Source organism: Osmia lignaria, chromosome 9 (genome assembly GCF_051020975.1).
Source record: "Osmia lignaria lignaria isolate PbOS001 chromosome 9, iyOsmLign1, whole genome shotgun sequence".
NCBI classification, from domain to species: domain Eukaryota; kingdom Metazoa; phylum Arthropoda; class Insecta; order Hymenoptera; family Megachilidae; genus Osmia; species Osmia lignaria.
In genome coordinates this window covers 4,050,856-4,074,713 of record NC_135040.1, presented here as the reverse complement: position 1 = coordinate 4,074,713, position 23,858 = coordinate 4,050,856, and the positions used below count along the sequence as shown (strand labels likewise).

At 34.4% G+C, this 23,858-nt stretch overlaps 3 protein-coding genes across 7 annotated transcripts in view; 2 read left to right on the top strand and 1 right to left on the bottom strand.

The window, feature by feature from the left end:
• Positions 1 to 2,395: 2,395 nt before the first annotated feature.
• On the top strand, positions 2,396 to 4,145 carry LOC117601338 (serine/threonine/tyrosine-interacting protein). Of its 3 annotated transcripts, none has more exons than XM_034318001.2 (5): positions 2,396 to 2,580; positions 2,922 to 3,020; positions 3,095 to 3,246; positions 3,323 to 3,478; positions 3,591 to 4,145. In XM_034318001.2, exons 1-5 carry the CDS (start codon positions 2,533 to 2,535, stop codon positions 3,799 to 3,801), a joined length of 666 nt encoding a protein of 221 aa, XP_034173892.1. In that variant the 5' UTR covers positions 2,396 to 2,532; the 3' UTR covers positions 3,802 to 4,145. The 3 variants fall into 3 exon arrangements, with proteins under 3 accessions (XP_034173892.1, XP_034173877.1, XP_034173886.1); XM_034317986.2 differs by having other exon boundaries at positions 2,397 to 2,580; positions 3,323 to 3,511; positions 3,591 to 4,136; XM_034317995.2 differs by having other exon boundaries at positions 2,398 to 2,571; positions 3,323 to 3,511; positions 3,591 to 4,133.
• Positions 4,146 to 4,347: 202 nt separating this feature from the next.
• On the bottom strand, positions 4,348 to 5,926 carry LOC117601031 (NPC intracellular cholesterol transporter 2 homolog a). Its single transcript, XM_034317254.2, has 4 exons — positions 5,587 to 5,926; positions 4,870 to 4,980; positions 4,621 to 4,802; positions 4,348 to 4,534 (listed from the first exon to the last, which is right to left on the bottom strand). The coding sequence occupies exons 1-4, from the start codon at positions 5,669 to 5,671 to the stop codon at positions 4,451 to 4,453; spliced, it is 462 nt and encodes a 153-aa protein (XP_034173145.1). The 5' UTR covers positions 5,672 to 5,926; the 3' UTR covers positions 4,348 to 4,450.
• Positions 5,927 to 15,809: 9,883 nt separating this feature from the next.
• The window catches only part of LOC117607743 (A disintegrin and metalloproteinase with thrombospondin motifs 9), a 69,662-nt gene continuing 61,613 nt past the window's right edge, over positions 15,810 to 23,858 (top strand). For all 3 annotated transcript variants that reach the window (XM_076690398.1, XM_034331797.2, XM_034331808.2), the window contains exons 1-2: positions 15,810 to 16,054; positions 22,062 to 22,802. In XM_076690398.1, the coding sequence (XP_076546513.1) occupies positions 22,562 to 22,802 (241 nt within the window). In that variant the 5' untranslated portion in view covers positions 15,810 to 16,054; positions 22,062 to 22,561. The remainder of the gene's footprint in view (positions 16,055 to 22,061; positions 22,803 to 23,858) is intronic.

Sequence of the window (23,858 nt, the reverse complement as noted above, 5' to 3'; positions counted from 1 at the left end):
TTTTTCTCTCCTTACCTAAGCTAATAAAACTGCATTCGAAGAATAGCAAAGTTCGACTGGTAATACGGGGTGAAGCAATAATTAACGAAGAGAAAAATGATTAAAAATTTCTTTAAGAGGCAATCGGATTAAATGACCCGAAGCTGAAGAAGGCAAGTGATGATCGCGAAATTAAGCTCGTCATGGACGGTGATTTTCTGTGTCCAACGCGAGCCAAGTGCTCCAGATACGTTTAGCCAAGGATGGCGATTGCAACAATCTCGGTGCCGATGCCCGGAGGGCAACACGGATTCCCATATCTGCGGGCGCTGGCCACGCCAACGAGCTTAGAAAGTAAAGTTCCATGCGTCGGGGCTACGCCATCGGATCGTTTAATTATTTAATTATACGTATCGCGGTAGCGGTAACCGAGTTACGGAACACAGCGGAGATCGAACAACCCTTGTTCAACACTTTCCTACAAATCATTGAATGTATACATTAGTCTGAACGACAGTCGCGCATTGGAAATCAATTTCTTTCGCTACCTAACAGTAATTTTCTGATCTACTTACTGTGGCAATCAGCATATTAAGGATATGGATCGTTAATTTTCAGATTTATCCTTTCAATCTGCTACCTCGCATCATTAACACAATTCTTTAACTAATTACTCGATTACATTACACTTGAAGTGTCGATAGATTGGAAAGAATTTGCTTGCACGCGATGCACGAGTTACCCAGAAACGAGAAAGTTAAAAACGGTGGAAAAATGATAGGGAAACAGAAGAAGGCGAAAGTTATATTGTAATGAAGTTTCATGTACGCCCCGATTGAAGAACAACCGGCAACAATAAAGTGATTAAACGGAGCACGTTCGTTTATCTGATAAATTAGCACACTAATCTCGTTTCGTAATGCTCAGTGATTCTATTTTGTAATCTTGTTCGGTTGCACCTGTAGCCACGAAGCATTATGTTTGCCGATTGCGATTTCCAACCAGATCGAGGTCAAGTTAATCCTATGAATCGTTACTCATCCATGGGATTCTTTATCAACCGAAACATGTAGAAAAAAAAAAAGAAGAAAAAAAGAAACCATGACCAATGGAGGAATAAACGTGGAACGTTGTGGAAGGAATTGCGGTAACGTTATTTCATCTGGTTCTAAAAGAGCCGCGGGCAATGACTTTGAGAACGACAAACTTGGAATCGAGGCTTCCAACGAGCTTCGACACTTTTAGTTGAAAGATACTTCCATCTAACGTACCCTTCACTCTACCAGCTTGTTTTTATCCACTTTGTAACTAGCTCTCGTTTAATCTACTTAACAGGTTTATGCTTAACACGATGCTAGCCTGAGGGATCGATTCAATTCGTTCAAACTTTCGATGAAAATCGAAAAGAAAATTATTTAAACGCGTATTTTTTCTTCGGAATAAGTAATGTTCAAGATTTTCAACAAACTGTGAATCAGCAGAAAACATACTCCATGAAGGAATAATGATGTAATAGTAAGTTAGGCGAATTAGAATGATATTGAAACACGTCAGTGTACGACGATTTTAATTTCACAGCAATTGCGATTATGAAATAATAAGATGATGCGTTTGTTAACCTAATAGTTCAAGTAAGAAATTAGCTGATTTTCTAAGGAAATTCGTACTAAATCTATCGAGTGTTCCGGTAAGACGAGTAGACCGAATTACGAGCCGATAGCAACCGCGTGCATGAACTTTCATCGCGAAAGCGTGGCGATGAAGGTGTATAGAAAAGTTGTATTGCATCCCGGAAGAAAATACGCGCCGATTACCGCAACCGGGAATCGGTGCCTCGTAAAATCTTGTATTAAACAGTTCATAACTGAATTGCATCGTAGCCGAAAGCATACCGTTTCCCTCTTTGTAGAACGGAAAAATCTCTCTCTGCGCTACGCAATTCAATCAGCAATACCCAGCTGTGTGCTACTTTTTGAATGATTTCCACGAAAATTTTATATGCTACCACAAAGTTACACGCGCCTATAGAGAGTTAATCATTTTTCTAATTACAGTAGCTTAAGACATTCATTTCAAAACAATATAAATTTTAATATTGATGCCTCTTTCATACATTCTTAACTTTCGCATAACGCGTGCGATATCGTACTAGTATCTGAAAGTTATACTAATATTGTTACATAAGTCTCCTCCTCTAAAAACTATACATTTTCTTTTCGGTTCTGCTTCAGTGAAGCTATGTATCATTTTGCTTGAGCAAAGAGTAATTATTTTTAGAAAGGACTGATAATTCATTCAATCTTTAATATTTAGTGAATGTTACGTAATTTTATTTTGAATAATATTATTTTTTGTTTGAAAATTCATAATTTCAATTTGACTTATTCGCAATGCGCCAGGGAGCGCTTAGATCGCCTACCACAGCGCTGTATATCACAAATGGCCACCACGTTAAAAAGCAGTATTGTGACCGCGGGAAAAAAAATATTCTATTTTCTATATTCCCCTGTAAATTCAACGTTTTAACGAGTTTAGGCATACAAAATTAGTGTTATGCTGTCACTAGACAGTAATGGAACTCAGCAGGATGAGGTACACGCGGTATAGTATTGATCTTAAGATGTAGTAAAAAGTGTATCCTTCAAATTTTAGGTTATATTATTTGTCTTTTGGATATACTTTTTTTCCTTTGTTTTGTAAAGATTCACTAATGTGCTTCCATATTTGCATCGATGCTTCTCACAAAGAAATCTGAGGATTAATTGCATGATTTTTCATGTGTTCTAATGCCATTTATTGTTTCAAATAAATTCTTTGTTGACGTTTACGTTCTGTCAAAAATAAATGTTGATCAGAATTTACTTCTTATTATTTACTAACGAAACCTATTCATTTATCATATGCAACTGAATATATAAGGCTGATATAAAAATGTTCTACAGGAAACCACTAGTGACAATGGATCTGATGATTATCCAAGGATACCTTCCTCTATGGATGGCCCAAAAGAATGGACTTACACAATGAGAAGACATATGCAGGTACATTGGATATACATGGATTACCACATGATATTTAAAGAATATATATTTTTAACTAATAATTTCTTTGTTAGGAAGTGGTACCTGGATTATATCTTGGCCCATATAGTGCAGCTAGCAGATCAAAACTTCAAACCCTATTGGACCATGGCATCACTCACATAGTGTGTGTTAGACAAGACATAGAAGCTAACTTTATAAAGCCCAATTTTCCTGATAAATTCAAGTACAAAATATCAGTATTTTATAACAATCATTTTCTGTAGATTAGTATTTATATAAACTAAGAAATAATGTTACAGATACCTTGTTCTGAATATTGCTGATACAGCCACAGAAAATATTATTCAGCACTTTCACAAAGTAAAAACATTTATCGACGAAGGTTTAAATTCTGGTGGTCAAGTTTTAGTACATGGTAATGCTGGCATATCAAGATCAGCAGCATTAGTTTTAGCGTATGTTATGGAAACATATGGACTTTCTCAGACGTAAATTTCTGTCTTACAGAAAATATCATATATTTTGTTTTAAAAAATGTATTCAACCAAATTTAATATATTTTTTCAGGCGTGCATATGCAATAGTACAACAAAGAAGGTTTTGTATCAATCCTAATGGAGGTTTTATGGCACAATTGAGGGAATATGAACCTATTTATCAGGCTCAAAAAACGTTAAAAAATGGGCAACAGAGCTCGCTAAGACAACGAAGCAAAAGAACTATTCATCAAATGGATACTGATAGAATAGAAGACAAATATGATACAATGGACAGTTGATATTACTTGAAAGAATGCTAAACTTACCAAAAGACTTATCTTAGACCAGATACAGAAATGAAATCGACGGAAAGTAACGGTCTTTACGTCGTAATATTCTGAAAAATATCTAAATATAGAAGTATATTGTGAAATCAGATGTTATACGATTTAATTTTTAATATGGTACACGAAAATTAAAAATTCATTGCATTTTATGATCTTACATGTATTGACTAAATTAATTGTTTATCCAAGCAAACAAAATATTATAGCTTTCAAACTTTTGTTTCTATTTAGACTAAAACGTTAATTTATAATAGTACGTAAATTATAAACAATTTTCACATGGTAAGCGAAAATATTAATCTTATTGTTTATTTATTCAGTATTTAATTTCGTTCGTAACTTGAAAAAGTATATATATTTTTAAGCTACTAATTATTTATTGCTGTATTATAATTTCCTATATTTTATTTTTGCAACTGTATTAACTTTAATAAAAATTGTACGAATTTCTTGTATATTTTGTACATTAAGATAATCTAAATTATAAAACGTGATAAGTAAACTTGTTTAATACCAAATTTTTGTATTTATTTCATATATCTTTCGTAGAATACATAACTTCTTAAAAATGAAATTTCAACAAACTGTAAATTAATACTACCTATTTGATTTTTGCTGGAATCAGCACACAAACAATGTTCTCATTGTTTTCATCTTTCAATTCCCATTTAACAGTAACGCTCAGCTGTAATTAAATAATGGATACAAGGATTATAAGAGAATTTTTTAAATGGACAGGCAGCTTCATGTGGATATAATAACATAAACTACCTTGGGGTAAGATTTATGTATTGGTAGCGTATTTTTGTACTGAAATGATCCACCTTTGGCTAAAGGACATGTAAGTCCTGAATCAGCAGTATCACAAGCATTTGCATTAGACAATGGAAAAGGTACCGGAACATCCATTACAATGCCATGCACAACAGCGGTAACTTTTTTAACATCTTTGTCTACAAAAAAAAAAGATCATCCCTTATTTTCAATTATTTTATAATTAAAACAAAATCCCATACCTACCGACTACAAAATCTAATACAATTGTTTCGTTTGTGTTGTGTATTAACTCGCACGCAGGTTTGGTCATGTCACAGCCCAAAGATACGGATGTAAATTTTCCCACCTTCGAACCTGAATAAAAAAAATTTTTTAATAATTTCGTGTTCCATTAAGTTGCAATTACCCAACTTTGAAATTCATGAAATTTGAAATTTTTGTGGTAAACAAATATGATATTATTATCGGCATAAGTTATCTTATATCGTGGGCAAATTAAAATGTTTTATTTATTGCTGTATTATAATTTTAATAAATATTTTTAGTTGTAAATTTATACTTAAAATTTTATTCTTAAGACTTGTCAGTTGTTATCAATTGCGATTTCTGAGGCGTATATTCGTTTATGAGTCACGTTACTCGAATGCTTTAAAGTATCCATATCACACAAAAGGCATTCTCTCTGATTAACATAATCAGTCACTTTTATCCTTTTTATAAACATAATAAAATAAGAAACGATAAGGTACAAAAACACTTCAAATTTACATTTTTAATAATATCACAAATGTTTTATTTTTTCATTTTAAATCTTAAGAATTAAAATTAATATTGCGCCCCTTTGTCATTTCTATGTCTCTTCTTATGGCAATTATATTTTACATTATTGTATTATCAAAATAATATATTAATTAATTATACGATTAATAATAAATTAGAAAGTAGTAATTAGAAACTTACCACAATCCCCAATGTCGAAGGCTCGACATATCGGTGTGGAGCTCAAGAAACATAAGAAAAGAATTGCAGCTATTGTTCGACACATGTTGTTTGGTCGGCGTCTACACGACTATTAAGGAATACGAAGCACTATATCGAAATAAATATCGGTCAGCTACGCTCGGTATTCACTACAGCAGTTACGCCGTTTGTAAATTACGTGTCTTAACACGTTACGTACGAAATTATTATCAACTTCCTCGCAGAGTGACGTACCCTTTATTTAAGTACAATTTTACCTACAAACAAAGTATAATTTATACCTCAACCTGCAAATGATCTACCTCTGAGTAGAATTTCGCAGCAGAAGAATGAATATAAAATTCTACATATACATATGATGCTTGTTATTCGATACAGAAAACTACTTTGTCGAATGAAGAAAACTGTATATTTGTATATTTAACAAATGAATCTATTAGAATAATAAATAATTAACCAAAGGATAGGAAAAAACTTTTTTAAGTAAATTTGTTCTGTACATATTGCATTTCGGTTTGTTTTTAATGAATCAGTATAAATTTTCTTTGTCATGTAATAGTGGGGTTTGAAACAAGTATAATAATAGAGTACAACCACAGGCGAGATACAGAATATTTAGAGCTTCGTGTCTCACGTTCTGAAATACCGATGTAGCTTGAAACCTCATTTATTATGTTGGTTGTTTTGTTGCAGTACGATTCAGAACGGTAATCTTAGGAACTAACATAAGTAAGTAAGAGTACTTACTTACTTATACGAGGGTACTAGTGCGAGAAGAAACGATCGACGATGGTAACTGCTTAACTAATTTACCGATAGCGGTAAAGCCAGGAAAACCTAAGTAAATATGCCAGGCAGCTATCTTTCAGAAGCTGGCAATCTGTACATGTCGAAAGTTGGCTAATAAACCTACGTACAATGAATAATAATATTAAAGTGAGATGAAACTTCATTAAAGGTAGAGCAAAAATTAGCGAAAAAATAAAGCATAGATAAAATAGAGAAACAAACTACAAATCCCGCAGCCAATTCGCTCGTATTATTTGCTGTAAAATTAATAAATGTACCATAGAAATAATAATGCAGTTATTAATTATCCATCAAATAATACCGATTGCCCAGGTCTCACCACGGGGAGGTTGCTGCGGTTTGGAGACCCGCCCTACCTCACCCATCCGCCCTCCATTTATGCAAATTTTTATTATTTTCATTCAGTAACAGCATCCTCTTGATGTACATTTGCAAAACGTCTTTGTTGTGCAAAAGTAACAACAAAAGGAGCATTATTTCTATATACTACCTACCTATCTACTTATCTATTTATATTTTTGTTTTTCAATCCTACTTTAACATTTTTTTTATTTTAGTTATAGATCTGTAATCAATAATAATATGCAATTGCATATTTGTCCTACCTATTTATAAATACTAAAGATATCTATTTGTACGAGCGCTCGTAATAATATTAAAAATTTACTTAAATCTAAAATTTTCTAATTAAACACTGCAGCGTTTGATGATTATAACTTGATGACTTTATGGTTATTAAGATATAATCATAAAAATTTAAGAAGATATAAACGAATACGTATATGAAATTGTTGATTTGATTATTCTTACCACAATAGCACCTGAAATAGACTAAAAAGAATTAGACATAATTTTCAATAGTAACATTTCCCTTTCCAATCATTTTCACCTCATCTTACTTAATTAGATACGTTGAATTCCATCCTCTGACTCTAGATTTTATACTAGATTTCCTTCGGTCCTTTGTTTATACTTTCTATAAAAATATTTCTCTGTAACAGAAACTCATTAATTGAATTCACAAAAAGACAAAAAAAATTAAAATAGCTGGAAAGAAGATGCATTAGTATACATAAAATTTTATAAAAATCAGCGTGATTGTTAATAACTTATTTCAAAATGAAAAGAGGAAACAGCAATTGAATACAAATATCAATTGAAAACAAACAGTACCAAAATAAAGAAAAAAAAGAGTTAGAAAAATATATTGTTATTTATTATTTAGTATTTAAGTTAAAAATACTATTTCATTTCATTGTATTCGATATTCGTTCATTTATTGGTGAATATTATATAATCTTTTAATTGAAATAATTGTTTTTCACTGCAATATATTCACACCCATGATTCTACTTAACTTTATTAGATTATATTATACACCTTTATGGTACAAATTTGTTGGAATTTGTAAAACTAAAAAAAAATCGCGAATGGACTTTAACTTATATAAAAAGAATTTGGAAATTTATAAAGGTGCATTACTTTAATTAGCTTCTCCATAAGCTTAAAAATAAACAACACGATCAAAAATTAAAACTGAACAACTTCAACAACAATCATCCACTACTTTTGTTTGAATAAAGTACAATTAAAAATTAATGAGTAATTTTAAATGAATAAATATTCCTTGAAATATTTTGTCTCCAATTATCATAAAATAAAATTAAGTTTTATTTGAAATAAAACTTTTAATAAAGTTCCGGTTAAAACTTTATCATGTTTAATAATATTTTAAAAACATTCCGTCCGTTAAATTCATATAAATTTTAACAGTATTTCCAACAATCAACACTCAAAATTTTCAAAATTAAAAAAAAAGAAAAAAAAATGATGGCGGCGGGGCAAAGGGGTGGGGATACAGGGGAACCTGAAAAGAAAAGTTTGATTACCCATAAGAGCAATCCCTGAGCAAATCCTATAAAACAAACCGAAATCACACGCAACACTAATTTCAAAATTGCAAACATTCTGAACTATGACAAAACATCGGCTGGCAACGAAGGGTCTCACGCCCCCTAGACTTACGCCAGACGCTACATACCACCCACCCCGCCTGGACGTCGTAACGCCAGGACAGAGTGCACCCCTTCGCTAAGAGCGCTACCCGCCCGTCCAACACGTTGCATCCAACGGTGTCAGATTTGCGGACGCCCATAGTATAGACAAAAGGACTACAGTTTAGAATATGGTAACATATTTTCATATGTTCCGTATTCTAAAGCTGCGCCTGCAAAGGCCTAGTAATGCATGGGTATATCTCCCAGAGATGGTGTTCACGGTCTTATGCCGCGGAATCCTTGACTAGCAATGGATTCCCACCGAATGTGAGTCATAGTTACTTCCACTAATTTAATAACAATCGCGAATTCATTCGCAACACTAATTTCATTAATTACATAATATGTACAAAAGCGTACGCGTGAAGGCTGCTCCATTATGCCCAACGTTAAGCTGAAAAAAAGAGAAAAAAAGAAAACGCAAACTGTAACGCAACACTACTCACATCTACCGAATTTTGTAAGACGCAACACTAATCTAAAAAAGGCGTGCAGCCAATCCAAGGCTGTATCACGGCAGCTGGTCCATAGCTGCCTTATGGACCATGGCAACTCCACTGGATCGTTTTTGGGCATTTCATAGTATATCGCAACTCTAATGCAAACCGCGAATATTCATTATCGCAACACTAATTAACAGGAAACTCTATAAACTAATGCAAAGCAATCGCGTATTTATAAGTCGCAACACTGGGAAACAATCGCGCTAATGTCATTCGCAACGCTATCTTTAAGAGACATGCAATTAAAATGCAAAAAAGGGGGATTCTCAAACCGTGAATTCTTTATTCGCAACACTAAAGCAATCAACATTAGAAAGCAGAATTCTATCTTAAAGCAATCAATATTACAAAGCAAAACTCAAATAATCTTAAAGCAATGTAAAAAGGAAACGCGATATTTAAAATTCGCAACACTAATATATGTATAAATGAAAATCGCGATAATCATGCACACGCAACACTAAATTGAACCGTAATAAATATTCATTCGCAACACTAAATTGAACCGTAGTCAATATTCGCAACACTAAATTGAAAACGCGATTTGCCCAAAATCATGGGGGTCACGGGCCCCTTCTTGTCCTGAAATTACAAAACTACAACTACAGGCGAGCATAGTGACAAAGTAGTAACAATAATGATTTCCCATCCTTTTTAGCAAAAGGATGCAAAATCATTAGTAGTTCCCCTCTTGAAAGACAGTTTGTCGGGGCGCTTCGGCATATAGCCTTTTCTTTCTTCGGGCGGTCCACCCACCTGAAACTTATATCTAAAGCTCGAGACTTGCAAATTCGCAAAACCAAAAAAAAAACAATCAACAAAAAAGAAGAATCGCGAAACTCTAATTGACACGTGGACGAAAAAGGACTTTATATAAGTCGTTGCTCGTGCACACGTGCCGTGCTCGAGCAGAACTTGTGCGTTTCGTACCATCGCGATCGCGTATGACGACTTATGAAGTCGCCAAAAATTTGAAAAATTGTACAAACAGAATCGAAAGCGAACGGCATACTCCGTTCGTCGATTGTATCGTCAATTCTTCAAATATATTCCAGGTACAGGTTGATCACGCGAAATCGCGCCTACCCGACCAAGAGACTGTGACAACCTGCCCCGGCTCTACCTACTTACAATCTATCACACACACCAGAAGGTATACTACCTACCTACCTACCGCGATATTTAAAAAAGGCAAAATCACATTCTCACAAAAATTCATTCCACGACCCCCATACACTCCACCCGGGCGCAAGAGCCTAAACTAGGGAGAACGTCCCGGGACGCCTCCGTCACCCGAGTTTCATCTCACATCACACTCTACGGTACGTACCATTTTTCACTGAAATCGTCTGGCAAGGCTAGCAATCATTGCGTATAATGATAATTACAAAATTTAATTAACTACTTTGATATAGAATATTTCATAATAATGGTAATAATCATGGTAATAATAATGGCAATATAGTAATAGTAATGGTAATAATACTATTTGGATTGTACGTTTGTTGTACATCTTGTTGAATAAAATATTATTTCAAATTAAAAGTTAAATGAAAAAGTTATTAAACCGACGCAATCCCACAGCCTAAAAACACACACACACACCATATGTGGAGATTACGTCGTGCACGATATACTAACACAATGCCAGCCGCTAATAATTTTTATTCTTATGAACTACGTCATCGTGCCCATTGTCTCTACCCATACAAGTAGCACCTGGGCACGTGAATGAGCTTTGACAATAAACACGGAAGGGGTTAAATCTGAAAATCCTGATCTAGAAACATGATACATAATATTTCACTATTTTAATAAAAGTGACTCGACTTTGTAAATATAAAGCTTTAATAACAAATACAGAAAAGCATAATAGAGCAACTATGACGCAAACATGGTGCACTGCTAATATCAGCTGGCAACGAAGGGTCTCACGCCCCCTAGACTTACGCCAGACGCTACATACCACCCACCCCGCCTGGACGTCGTAACGCCAGGACAGAGTGCACCCCTTCGCTAAGAGCGCTACCCGCCCGTCCAACACGTTGCATCCAACGGTGTCAGATTTGCGGACGCCCATAGTATAGACAAAAGGACTACAGTTTAGAATATGGTAACATATTTTCATATGTTCCGTATTCTAAAGCTGCGCCTGCAAAGGCCTAGTAATGCATGGGTATATCTCCCAGAGATGGTGTTCACGGTCTTATGCCGCGGAATCTTTGTAACTAATTTGATTAATTAAATAATAAAAAGGATTGAGTTTAAAAACCAAAAGGATTCCCACCGAATACTAGTCAGTGCATCGTCATATTTACTCTCGCGCTGGAAATTTTTCGCAACACTAATTTAAGAAATGCAAAATTTTAATAAAAAAGAATTGAATGTCTCTAATTAAGAATTCTTTGCAATGAAACAAGAATTTATTGTGAAAATTAATATAACATCCTCGGGCGACTTCCTCCTCAGAGTAAATTTTCAAGAATACGCAAAATGTGTTGAAATATATCACTCTGGCTTGGAAATCTACCCGTCACGAATTGTCTTCTTGCACATAAATTGTTCAATTTTGCATGAACGTGTAAATAAGTTAAAGTTTGCTATAGAAGGAATTGAACTTTACTACTCGGAAAAAATCCTCAAATTATATTTGAATTTACAATATGTAAAATGTAATTAAATTAATGTAAAAGCATAATTAATATGTATATCTAGTATACATATTATAAAACCAATATTATATCGATTTGAATCTTTATGATAACTAAATCAGATAGTATCTGACTTCTCCGTTAAAGAAAAACTAAATAAAATTGTTTCTGTATTTACTTAATTTGAAAATATTTCACATTCCACGTTTTATTATAAAATTGTATCATGAATATTTAAAAGCATTCAAATATTTCATAAATATCTATCGGAATATGTGGAATAGAAATAATATTTAAATGCGAAGTGCAAGAAGACCTAGCCTGAAATAAATGAAATGAAACACAATAAAAATGTCACTACACATGAGTATAATCATACCCATGGTCACTATGCTCGCCAACCACGTATACAACTGGTAACCCGTGTCGATTCGGACCATTCGTCCTACGACATGATTGGGCACCAGAGGAACCATAAAACATGCGACTCACCGTTCGCAGATATACTCTTCTTCCGACAGTCAAACACCAGGTAGGAGGCTGCCTTGTAGGAGAAGACGGACGTCCTGAAGAAAGGCATCAAGGATGTCCATCTGTAACAAAAAAAGAAGAATTACGGTTAATTTTGAAAATAATCCATTCTTATTGTAATAAAATTATATATAAAGTTGGATTTAATAAAATATTAGCAATTAAAAAGAAATCTCCATTATCAAGTGTTGAAATTGTAAATTATTCTATTTTAATAAAAAGCAATTAAATGACGTACCAAGACGGAAGTCGTGAAGAAAGCCATCATCAGGATATCCAGGAACTCGGCAATATCAAAAAATTCATCTGTAACAAAACAAAACAGAATTACGGTTAATTTTGCAAATTATCAATTTTTATTCTAATAAAATTATATATGAATTTGGATTTTACAGCAATTAAAAAGGACTCTCAATTATTAAACGTTGAAATTGTAAATTATTCTATTTTAATTAAAATTAATTAAAGTAATAAGATACTTACACTCTTTCCTTATGGAGCAACGCCCAAGACTCCTCTTCAGTGATGTATTTACTCTACTTCCGCGATGGAAAAAGAACAATCAGAGCCGCGATGCTCTAGAAAATATTTTATAATACGTAGCAAACACTGACTCTACTTTCGCGTAATTCCTAATTGTACAAACGGAACTCTATTCAGGGCCAGTTCACCCTTGAAAAAATCAAAACATTGGATTTGTTCGTACAAACACTGACTCTACCGACCGCCTTGCGCGCGGCCACAACAGTTCCTGGAAAAAAAGATTAGTGGGTTGGGGATGGGTGGAGATATGTATATAAAAAGAATATTCTTCTTATTAAGGAAATACTGTTATTAATGACCTGTAAATGAACATATCTATGTTCGTGAAATATCTTCAACGAACACAAATACTGATAAAGTTAAACGTTGATTCTAGATTATATCGTAATATTGAAATGTTTGAAATAATTGTAGATAATTATTTCAATGAATATTACAGGAATAAAGATCAATTGCTACTAAATATAACAGACTATTTTATTAAAGTAGAGGATTCTCGTTATTAAAATTGTAAGCGTACTACAAATTGTTGGAAACTCTATTATATCGTGATTTATAAATTATTTAAATTTTTGTCAATAAACAAAGTCCAATAATTAATCAGCATGTGATTTAATAACGCGTTTCCTATTTTAATTAAAACTTGCATCAAAAGTTATACATTATAATATAATTACTACGATTTAACAAAAACAAATTGTTTAAAATAATGAAAATATAATCAAATAATTGCAGAAGAGAAGCAATCATTTGCAGTGGAATACAAATTGTTTCAATTTTGTTGTAATTTAAAACACGGATCAAATTACTGGTTGAAATTATTTAATAAAATGAAAAATTAGTTGTTTTTTTTCCGTTAATTAATCAAAGAAAAACAATTTCTCTAATTTTTCCTTTCTTGACGTTGGTACTAATTAATTATCAAAAATTCTTACAATTAACAACGACTCCATAAAAAAAGTGATCATAAATGTTAATAATTGATTGCAATAAATTAAAACATTACCAATTCCTTACAAAATATCAAACAATGTTAAGTGTCATAGCATCGTATTGCGTAGCGTCTTTTCAGTAGCAACAAAATATCTGTAACAAATAAGAAATATAAATTTGTATAAATAAAATTTAACCAATAGCAATTAAACTTGATTAACAAACGATCGAGGTCTATAATTTATGTAAAATATTATAATAGGTAATGTATGCGTACCTAAGTACTGTGCACCGATGACAAGATGTCCCATGAGAAGCACGCATTTGCATTTGTCTCATGGGACATCTTGTCATCGGTGCACTATACTACTGCGTATATGGAAGGACGCTCTCAAATATGTCTTATCACCTCGCCGTTCGCGACTGGAATGTCGCCACCGTCTCCTATGGCGGACGTTCGAGAGAGCTCGGCATGGAACCGAAGCACGTAAACAGAGAGTCTCATAACATAGCACGACTCTCCACGAAGAACGTTGTTGAATTCTCGCCTGAAAATCAAAACATCAACGGTGTTCAAGAAATTATCGATATAAAAGGGAAATAGTTCAGATAATGCTGTTCCAATCTCAAGTTCAATTCACGACAAGAGTAAAAAATTTCATCTCACGTATTTCTGAAGACTATGTGAAATTAATGACCGACATCATGCAGCTCGACTTCTCTCCAAGTTGTCTTTCTGTATTTCGTACTTTTTATATCACGAACACAATTTAATATAATATTTTAATACAATTTATTCTCACTTTTCACGAACGCGTGCCCACAGGACGAAGTTACGAAGGGGAAGTGACGTGCGGAGCTAGTCCTGCGCACGTGACTAATACCGACGATTCTGATTGGTCGATTGGTGGTAAGTAACTGCCATTGGTGGAAATTATAAACTATGTACTTCAAAACTTTAATACTCAAATAAACGTTTAAATAATAAATACAAAAGAAAAAACTAACTGAATAATGAATAAAAAAAACGAATATTAATTTAATATGTAAAATTACTTTCAATAAATGCAGCAAGATGCACCATAAAAGTGGGAAGAAATGACTACATAATCCGGTAAATTACCGACTGTCATTTGTTACTATAATCTTAGTTTTCTGTGAGTAGATGGCTCTAGCAGTTTAATGTTCAAAACGTAATCTAATAGTACTCCAAAGTTACATTTATATTCCATCTACAATAAAGTACAGACTGACACACTGCAAAAATTAAATCCAATATAAAGAATGAAAGAAATATACTTAGATAACCTATTAAAAAACATGCATGAACTATTCTTTCTTTGCCGACGAAGGCGGCAAAAGTGACCCCCTGCAGCTTTCGCACGGACTTTAAATATGCCTGCATATCCCCTCTTCTGTTGAATAATTAATGGTGGGGTATACTCACTATACTTGTTAATGGGACGTTGTCACGTGGAAAGGAAATGTAATAAATGTTTGGTACTTTGTTATTTACTATTATTATCATTACGTTTATATTGTTCCATTAAGTCAAAGTAATTAAAAATCAATTACAGTAACATTAGTAAAATAATTTATAGTTTCAGCTGCATAGAACCATTATACTATATGCATTACCTTTAGATATTAGATTAGTACTTTTATTTTCTAATAATTAACAGTTAGTGTTGATCAATTATTTACTTTACGTCATATATTTCCTACTTAATGTTATAACAATAGCTACATGGTATTTTTAATTACACACCTGTTCAACCATTAGGTACTTTCGGATAAGAAAACAGGTGATTTCTATACGCTTATCGCGTGGAGAATAAGAACTCCATTTTGCAGTGTGGTGATAATATTTTAAATGGAAGGAAGTCAAAAAAGACAGATGTTACATCTTAATAATGTATCGTCTAGTATTGTGTTCGTTAAAGAAACTCCAATTGAAAATCGTTTATTAACAACAACTGCCCTTGATAAAACAATTCAATTGCAAAAAATAATACTTAATGCAACTATTTCAAATAAAAAATATATAATATTATTGAAATAATGGTGGAGATAAAAATTCATCTGGATAACTGCTGAGTTCTGTTCGCAGTCGGTCGTATGGTGGGGATGATGTTAGGGAGATTGCTGCCCGTGGCCGATACCAGATTTCTGTTCGCGTTCAGTCGGTGCGTGCTAGCGGCTCGGGTCGGTCGTTTCCAGTATCCTGTATCGTTCTCGCTCTCTTTACACAATTAGCCGCTTCGTGCTTTAAACGCGTGTTTCATTAATGGTTTTCTCTATAAAATTATTAAATTCTCTGTGAAAAATTCACGGTGCAACGTCTGGTAGTGAGACGAAAGCCACTCTATGATTCCGGCAGACGATACCAATCCTGGCTCCACGATCAGGAATTAACAAGGTAAGTTCAATACTTTATTAACTGTCATGGTTGTGGAGAAACACGTGGACCATTGTTTTATGAATGACAACGATAATTTTGTAAATTTATCACGAGCAAAGTGCTCGTACCAATGCTCGTACCAGTGCTCAAATAATCTTCGAAATTATATTTTAGAATAATGCCTAATACTAATACTAATACTAATACTATATAGTATTTTGAAGTAATATTTTATTTGAAGATTATTCGCATCAAATATCCCTGGATACAAACGAAAATTACTTGATATGGGCATGGGGTGGTTATGGTTAGAAAAATTATAGACGATCTTTTTTGTCGACCGAGTTCGCGATACCTTTTCGCAGGATTACGCGGGAAGTGTTTTGATTGGTCGCCGGTAACGTGACAGTATTAATTCGTACATAATGACAGATTTCTTCGAACAATTTGAAAACTCATGAAACCATATTATATATTATGGAAAAATTTAACCAAACGAATTATATACTGTTTATTCTTGAATATTTCAAACGAGATTTAATTGGCGGGGTTTTTTCGTACGCATGTGCAAAGTATGTATTAGTTTAAGGAAAGCAGGGAAAGATGTCGGTAAACAGAAATATGAAAACAGTGTGTACGTATGGAAAGAAGGTTTTTTTTATCGTAAAAGATAATTGAGGTATTGTTTCTTATCTTGGACATTTCTTATTCGTGCGAGCAGCACGAATTATGTATGCAGTCGTGTTAACGATTGTTGAGTACTTTGTTTAAAGAATACGCGCGAAAAACGAGGTTAGATTCGAAGCATCGTTATCGCACCGCAAACTTATGTAATATTTATATATTTTTTATTTTTAGTACACGATGCTAAAATCTGACGATCATTTTTCTTTCTACTATTGACATTATTAATCAAACGTGATTTAACCCGATATTGACGGAAATTAAAAAATTATTCGTGTACTCCTTTTTAGTTCTTATAGTTACTTTATTTAACATATGACTGGAAATAGAAGGTAGCATCATTAATAAATGTTTCATTTTAACATTTATTATAATAATATTTAAATAGGGATTTAAATTACAAATTTACCATGCGATCGATTCGGAAAGTTGATAGATTCTCTAAAAAGAACGATGACTACGTCCTTGATCAATTTTGGATCAATGATGTCTTTCTACACGTGTTCCTTGGCATCTCCAAGCTAATATTGCAAAATTGTTCACTCTGGTCAATACATCTTATAAAATGAATGTTTCATTTGAACATCAGACAGATTGTTTCTAACAAAAGTAACAAAACTAATTTAGTAATACTTTGAACATAACATTGTTTTGAAATTATTTACAAAAATATTTGTTAATTACTCGTAAAGTATATAACTTGTAACAGATAAGATTATTTCAAAACTAACTTATTTTACAAGCACCTCAATTATTATTTAAAAATTTATAGAACAGCATTTGATTATTTAAATTTTTTTAAAAGGAAATAAGATTTACATATTGAACAATTTTTTCCATTCTTTTGGAATTGCAAAAAGTTCGAAGAAACTAGTCAACCTAGGGATCAAAAATGGAAGCCGGTTTGGATGTTCTTCGAACAGAGGCTTGTTTTACAAAAATCATTATTCCCTTCCTCGTTGCGTCCCTCTGGTCGTCGACTCTTTCTTTTTTTTTTTTTTTTAAACAACTCCGCCTGTAAATTATTCGTATTCTCATGCATTAATGCTGAAGGCCATAAATAAAGGTTAAACGAGCTTCACGGCTTTTTATAATCAGACTTCATTTCGGGCTGAACTTAATTAAAAATCCATAATAATCAAGCTGAAGTTTGGCGGCGTTACTTTCAAACAATACCGTGTTTGAATTTTTCCATTTTTCTTCTTGATAAAGAAATTAACGACATTGCTTTGATCTTTGGAGCAGCTGACGTACACTTACAGACTTTCGTCTTATTTGCACATTTAGTGTCGTTTGGAGTTTGGGGTTATCACAAAACTAACGACATTCAATTTTTCATAATTCCATCTTCTCCTTATCCGTCTTTTTTATTATATAGAGTCGCATCGATGTGCGATTTTAAATCTTCCCGAGCGTTGTTTGCCGATGATCTCGAGGTTTCAACATTACAAGACGAGAGGAGCCTTCGTAAGCAACGAGACGAGCTGGTTCGTCGTCGATTTTGCATTCCGAAGCATTGCGAAGTAACGTGACACTCGTCACCGATCTTAGATCTAAACGTGTCCGATCTGAATTCGTTAATATCGTCTACCTTCCATTCGTTCATTTTTATTTTTTTCTCCGGTGATTAGGTGCAAGCTATTGCATCTCCACTTTGGTATAAGATACTTTGGTATAACAAAAATTATATTTTTTTCATCATCATTCAGACGTAATTTAATTTGTTAAGACTTCATATTTCAAGACGTTCGTGGTGTGTCATCGATTGTTTCAGATATTTAACGACTCACCTGGTGCGTCGTCTGCTTAGAGTACACAGATATCACTATAGATTGATTTTTTTCGAAGTTAGAATGACAATTTCGTGAAGACATCCCGTTTAAATCCAATGAAGAGGGCAATGCACGATAAGAAGATAGCACGGTATCTATATGGGAGTTTTATATTAAAGTTTAGATCAGTTTTGGAGCTTCCGTTCTAAATGTATCCAAAAACTTGTACGATACGATTAAGCGCCGTATTATATTTCAATTTATCAATCTGTATTAAGAATAGAGAAGCTGGTTTATATTTAGAAATTTGAAAAATTCATCTTTAGTTTACGAGCTGAATTATAAAATCCAGCTTACGAAACTTTCAGCTTAGAAGTCTTGATTCGAAGATTAATAATTCTATTTTGAATTTCTTTCGAATTAACCATCAAGTGGTGTTCATTTTCGTAGCTTCAACTTTAGAACACTTTGCCTTGCAGATACTCGAGATTCTCTCTTTTTTTTATTTCTACGTAATTATTCGTGAAAATGTTGAACGATGCCAGGTCAGAGTTTCTTCAAGGACAGACTATTGGGTGCTTCTTTCAATTGAGGATGATCAACAGTCTCAATGTCCATGGAAAATTTCGTACTCGATGCATTTGGATAAGCAGTGGGTCACTGCAAGTATTCTTCTGTCCTATGCATATTTAAAGCGCCGTGTACACTTGAATTTTAATCGTCTGAATTTGTATTTAATTTAAATTTAAATGTTCCTTTTAGATTAACCTACATTCTAGTAGGTAATTAGTAGAGTAGAACAAAATCGTAATAATTAGTAAAATTGTGACTTTTGAAGAAAAAATAATCAGAATTCAATTTCATCCGAAATCTACGATGCACGAAAAAGATGCAGAGGAGTATTTTTCAAGGAAAAAATAGTTGTCAAAAGCTCGTCAGGTGGAGACGTTCCAAATGTTTCCCCGAATTTATCACTGGTTATATCTTTGTTTATGCCAGACGGTGGATCCGCAAACGGTCGGGGCACGTTCGAATTTTATTCGATTCGTTGGATCGTGGCGCCGGAATGCGAATTGAAATTTAATGAACGCCACTACTTTGAAGAGCGTTAAATAATAATAATAATATTTGACTAGAACGTGTGTCGACCACGCGTGTTAATTAACACATTTCACGTAGCACAATATTTCAGCTATTTAACAATTTTCATTTTTTTTCCTATTTTATACTCCGATAAAATTGAAAAAGAATTTGCTTCTAATAAACACCGACGGTTCGCGTGGAATGTAGTAAGATTTAGCATGTGCACGTGTTTGCGGTTTTCGAGCATTTATAACCCTCGCGAATTTGCCTAAACGATCTCTGCATGGTGGATTTAGAACCAGCTCACAACACGTTTGTGTGATTAAACATGCATTGCAAGAGCATCTATTTTTTCTTTTTAAATATTCATTTTTTAATAAACTAATAATATTATAGAAAATATAGATAAAGCGGCAAATTTGAATAAATTTAATGACGGAATGAATTATTATATTAAAATCAATGAACCGAGTGATCGTACGAAAGGGAAAGGGATCGTAGGAGCCAAAAAAAGCTCACTATTTGAAACGGTATTTCGCAAACGTCGATCGTTCACGGCGCGCGCGAAACTATGCGTCAGCACGTTAGAACCGGCAGACAGAAATTCACGGACAAAGATTGATCGATCGATGGATCGGGCTAGGAAAGGTACGCGACAAGAATAGTTTGACCCAGACCTTAAGTGACTCCGAGGTCAGCAGCCGACGTCGAGCGCCGCTTTTATATTTTGCCCGGCAACGTCGTCGTGGCCGCAGACTTAACACTGTGCCTCTATAACGCTTCTCTCCTCTAGCTTTCATTACCAGCCCGGTTATATTGCTCTCGTGATATCGCCATGAAGAATAGTAGCCACTATGTTGCACGCAAACCGCATCTGTGGTTTCTCTGTACCTTTTACTCCTTTTAATAAATCACGATTCTTTGATTTCGCGCACCGATTATGTTTGCAAGTATCTTCTGTAATGCACACTATCGTTTGTATACACTGCTGATCAGAAGTAGAGAGTATTTTATTGAAAATTATATTTTATTTTTAAGTAATTTTAAAGACACAGGGTGGTTCATTTAATTTATTATTTGAAAGGGTTGTTTTGAGTATCCTTAATTATGTTTTTATTCGTGAAAATAGAAAATATATTTCATGAGGAGGTTATTATATTTTGAGTCATCTCTCCTCTGTTTTTATTCAATCTATTTTTTACCCCAATTTTATTCTTCATCCTCCAGACTGATCATATTTATCCTCAAACAAATGCAAAGTTAAAAATTACCATGACTCATTTCACGATTGATCTTTTTATAAATCGCACGTTATCGCTCAAAGGTCTGTGACCACTTACCTTTATGGATCCATAAATCATTCCATAGATCCTCGAAGAGTTCATCACACATTGATCGGTGATAAAAAATTTTTTCAAACGATAGAGAAGACACAAGATGAAAGGATCATTCGATAAAATACATGAAAGAAATCATTTAGTGTTATTTGCTTTAGAAGTTAGGCTAATTACCGATTCGGTTAAAGGTTAATTAAATTGCATCTTAGCTTCTGAAGCAACGCGAAAACTTAACCAGACTAATTCGTGCTGGTTCGATGTAATGCCTACTCGATTTATGAACAACCAGCACACACGCTGTGATTTCTTTTTTTTTTCTTGCTCGCCTTTGCAATCCTCCTCGATGGCTGTCGTAAATTAGAGCTCAAGGGCTCCGCGCCGCAAAAGCGTTTCGTTTTCTTACTGCAAACGTGAAACGATATTTTAACGTTATTTTTATCTGAAATCTTGATTTTTCCTGATTTTTGAACATACTATTTTTAAAAGTGGGATTCTATTTAAAATTGTAAATGATTTTAATCCTATATTAAGAAAAATCACGACTATAATGGAATAATGTAAAGAAAACGATTCAATTTCAAATAAATTACCATCGCCATATTTAACAAGTTTATCCCTTAAGTTCATAAGAATGTTAATAACAGTTACCGATAGTTTAGGTGATTTTTAACAGAATTAACCGTAGACCGAGTCAATTATTTCCAAATTAACGTGAGCCTTGCTCGATCCAATCAGCGACGCGTCGATTAATCGCGAAACCTCGTCTCGAAGATACGATCGGAAATTTATTTGCACGGTGGTCTCAGTGTCGTTGCGATAAGAAAACGACGCACCGCGTCGTAAATGTTTAACGCGGCACGAATCAGTTTCACGGCGATTCGCACGGTTAAATTGCTCGACACGGAGAAATCATCTTTGGCCGATGGCCTCATCACGGAAATGATTTTCCTGCGAAGGAACACCCTTTCATCCTTTGTCCCACTCCTTTTCCATTGTTCCTTCTCTGTTAGCAAAGATGGGGTTCGATCCAATTTATACTCACGAGACATCGATATTATGGAAATAATTTTTTAAAATAAATAAGAAATTAAAGATGCTTCATGGACCATCGATGATTCATTAAAATTTCCTATTTATTTCTGTTTCCAGGATTCTATTTAACCATCGAACAACCCACGATCCCCCCCGAATGTCAGACCATCAAACACCACCATCGTCAAATCCATTTCATCGTGTACCTTAACAAGTGCTCTGTCCAGGATAATTCAACCTGGAGAATGACTACTTTTTAACGAAAGAATCTCACCGAATCAGATGTTGAGCGTGCTGATGGTGTAACAACAAGGTCCAAGGTATCGGGCATCGGAGATAACGACATCTCGAAGTAGATATCTCGCGGTGCAAGGCGAATCGAAGATCGTACGTGCCTCTTAATGGGCATTCCGCGGATCCTGGTTGGATTTAGCTGGCTGGAAACAGGATTCAAAGAGGAGCCTTGAGATTTCAAGTTGAAGAGGTACTCTATGGGCGCTCGAGGGTGGCGAATGACCCCCTGCTACCACGAACGGACGAAAATGATCGACTGACCGTTCGAGTGTAACCAAAAAGGTTCAATCTTCAGTGGTGGATATCGAATAAGAAGCGAGTAAATGTGTTCAGCCGGCAGAGGAGTCGTAGACATGTCGCGAATCTCCAATCGCGCCTCAACTATCGCTGCCATACTGAGTATATTGCTGCTCGTTGTGTTCCTGGTGGTGTTGTGGACTGGTATACGCACCAGCAACAGCCGAGCTTCCGGTATAGAGACTTTCGATGGATTCTGGAAGGAGATTTTGAACGAGACTACCACTGGACGGGCTGTCTTCGATGAGGAGAGCTTCAGCAATGAAGGTAGGATTTCTTTTTTATTTTCCATCGGAGGAGACAGTTTGGAAATCTGCAAATAATAATACATATGGCGTTCTAGAGCAGCCTTTCCTAGGGAAAATTTTATTTAACGATTAATTCTAAATTACCTACTAAAATTTGAGCTTCAAAGTTTTAAGGAGCCAAGTTCTATCCATCGCTATCAATTTCATGGATAGAATGATAGGGTGATCAATTTTACAAAGTATATACAGAGGTGAAGCAGTCGAAATGTATTCAATGATCGGAGAAGTAATTCGAGTATCATCAGACAGGAACAGAGGAGTTGTGAAAGATCCGTTAACGCGTTTAGTCTCTCAGTCAAGGTGTGCAACAGCTCTCAGGGAAAGCTAGAACTTCCAGACGTCCTTGTAAGGCCGCTGCTCCAAAGCACCCACACCTATACCAAACACCCACACCGACATATGCGAGCATGAACCTTTATTCACTGCCGACCATACTCATATTCCTACCCAACCTGTACATACATTCTAAGTACTCGTATTGCCTGGACGAGACTCCTTCGTTGTACACCTGATGATGCTTCGGCGAATCGTAGTCAGCATTCCTCTGAGAATTGAAAAATTACCGTTGAATTCGTGATCCTTGCGATTCATACTCAGCCAGGGTTAAAATTGAATATTAATCGGTAAATTTTCTGTCGAGTTTGAGAAGGAAAATTTATATATATATATTTTTCCATGGCCAATGTTTCGGTCCATTTATGCAAAATTCAAAATAAATTCGATCGTCCCATAAATACAATATTATCATTAGATTCTTCCGGATTTATCCAGAGAAATATTAAAGTCGTGTAATCAGAGGATCACCAACGGTCTCGTAATAAACGTACACGATACAACGACGACTTTATCCGTACATATGGACGCATAATTATTTCCATGGCTTCCCAGATAGCGGCACGCACCATAACGTTTGCCTACACCTTTCGTTGTCCCGTGTACCGCCACTAATTTCGCACAGTTTATTAGTTTCGCGATGGCCCGTTATCTCTGCTCATCTTTTCTCGCGAATCAGTGG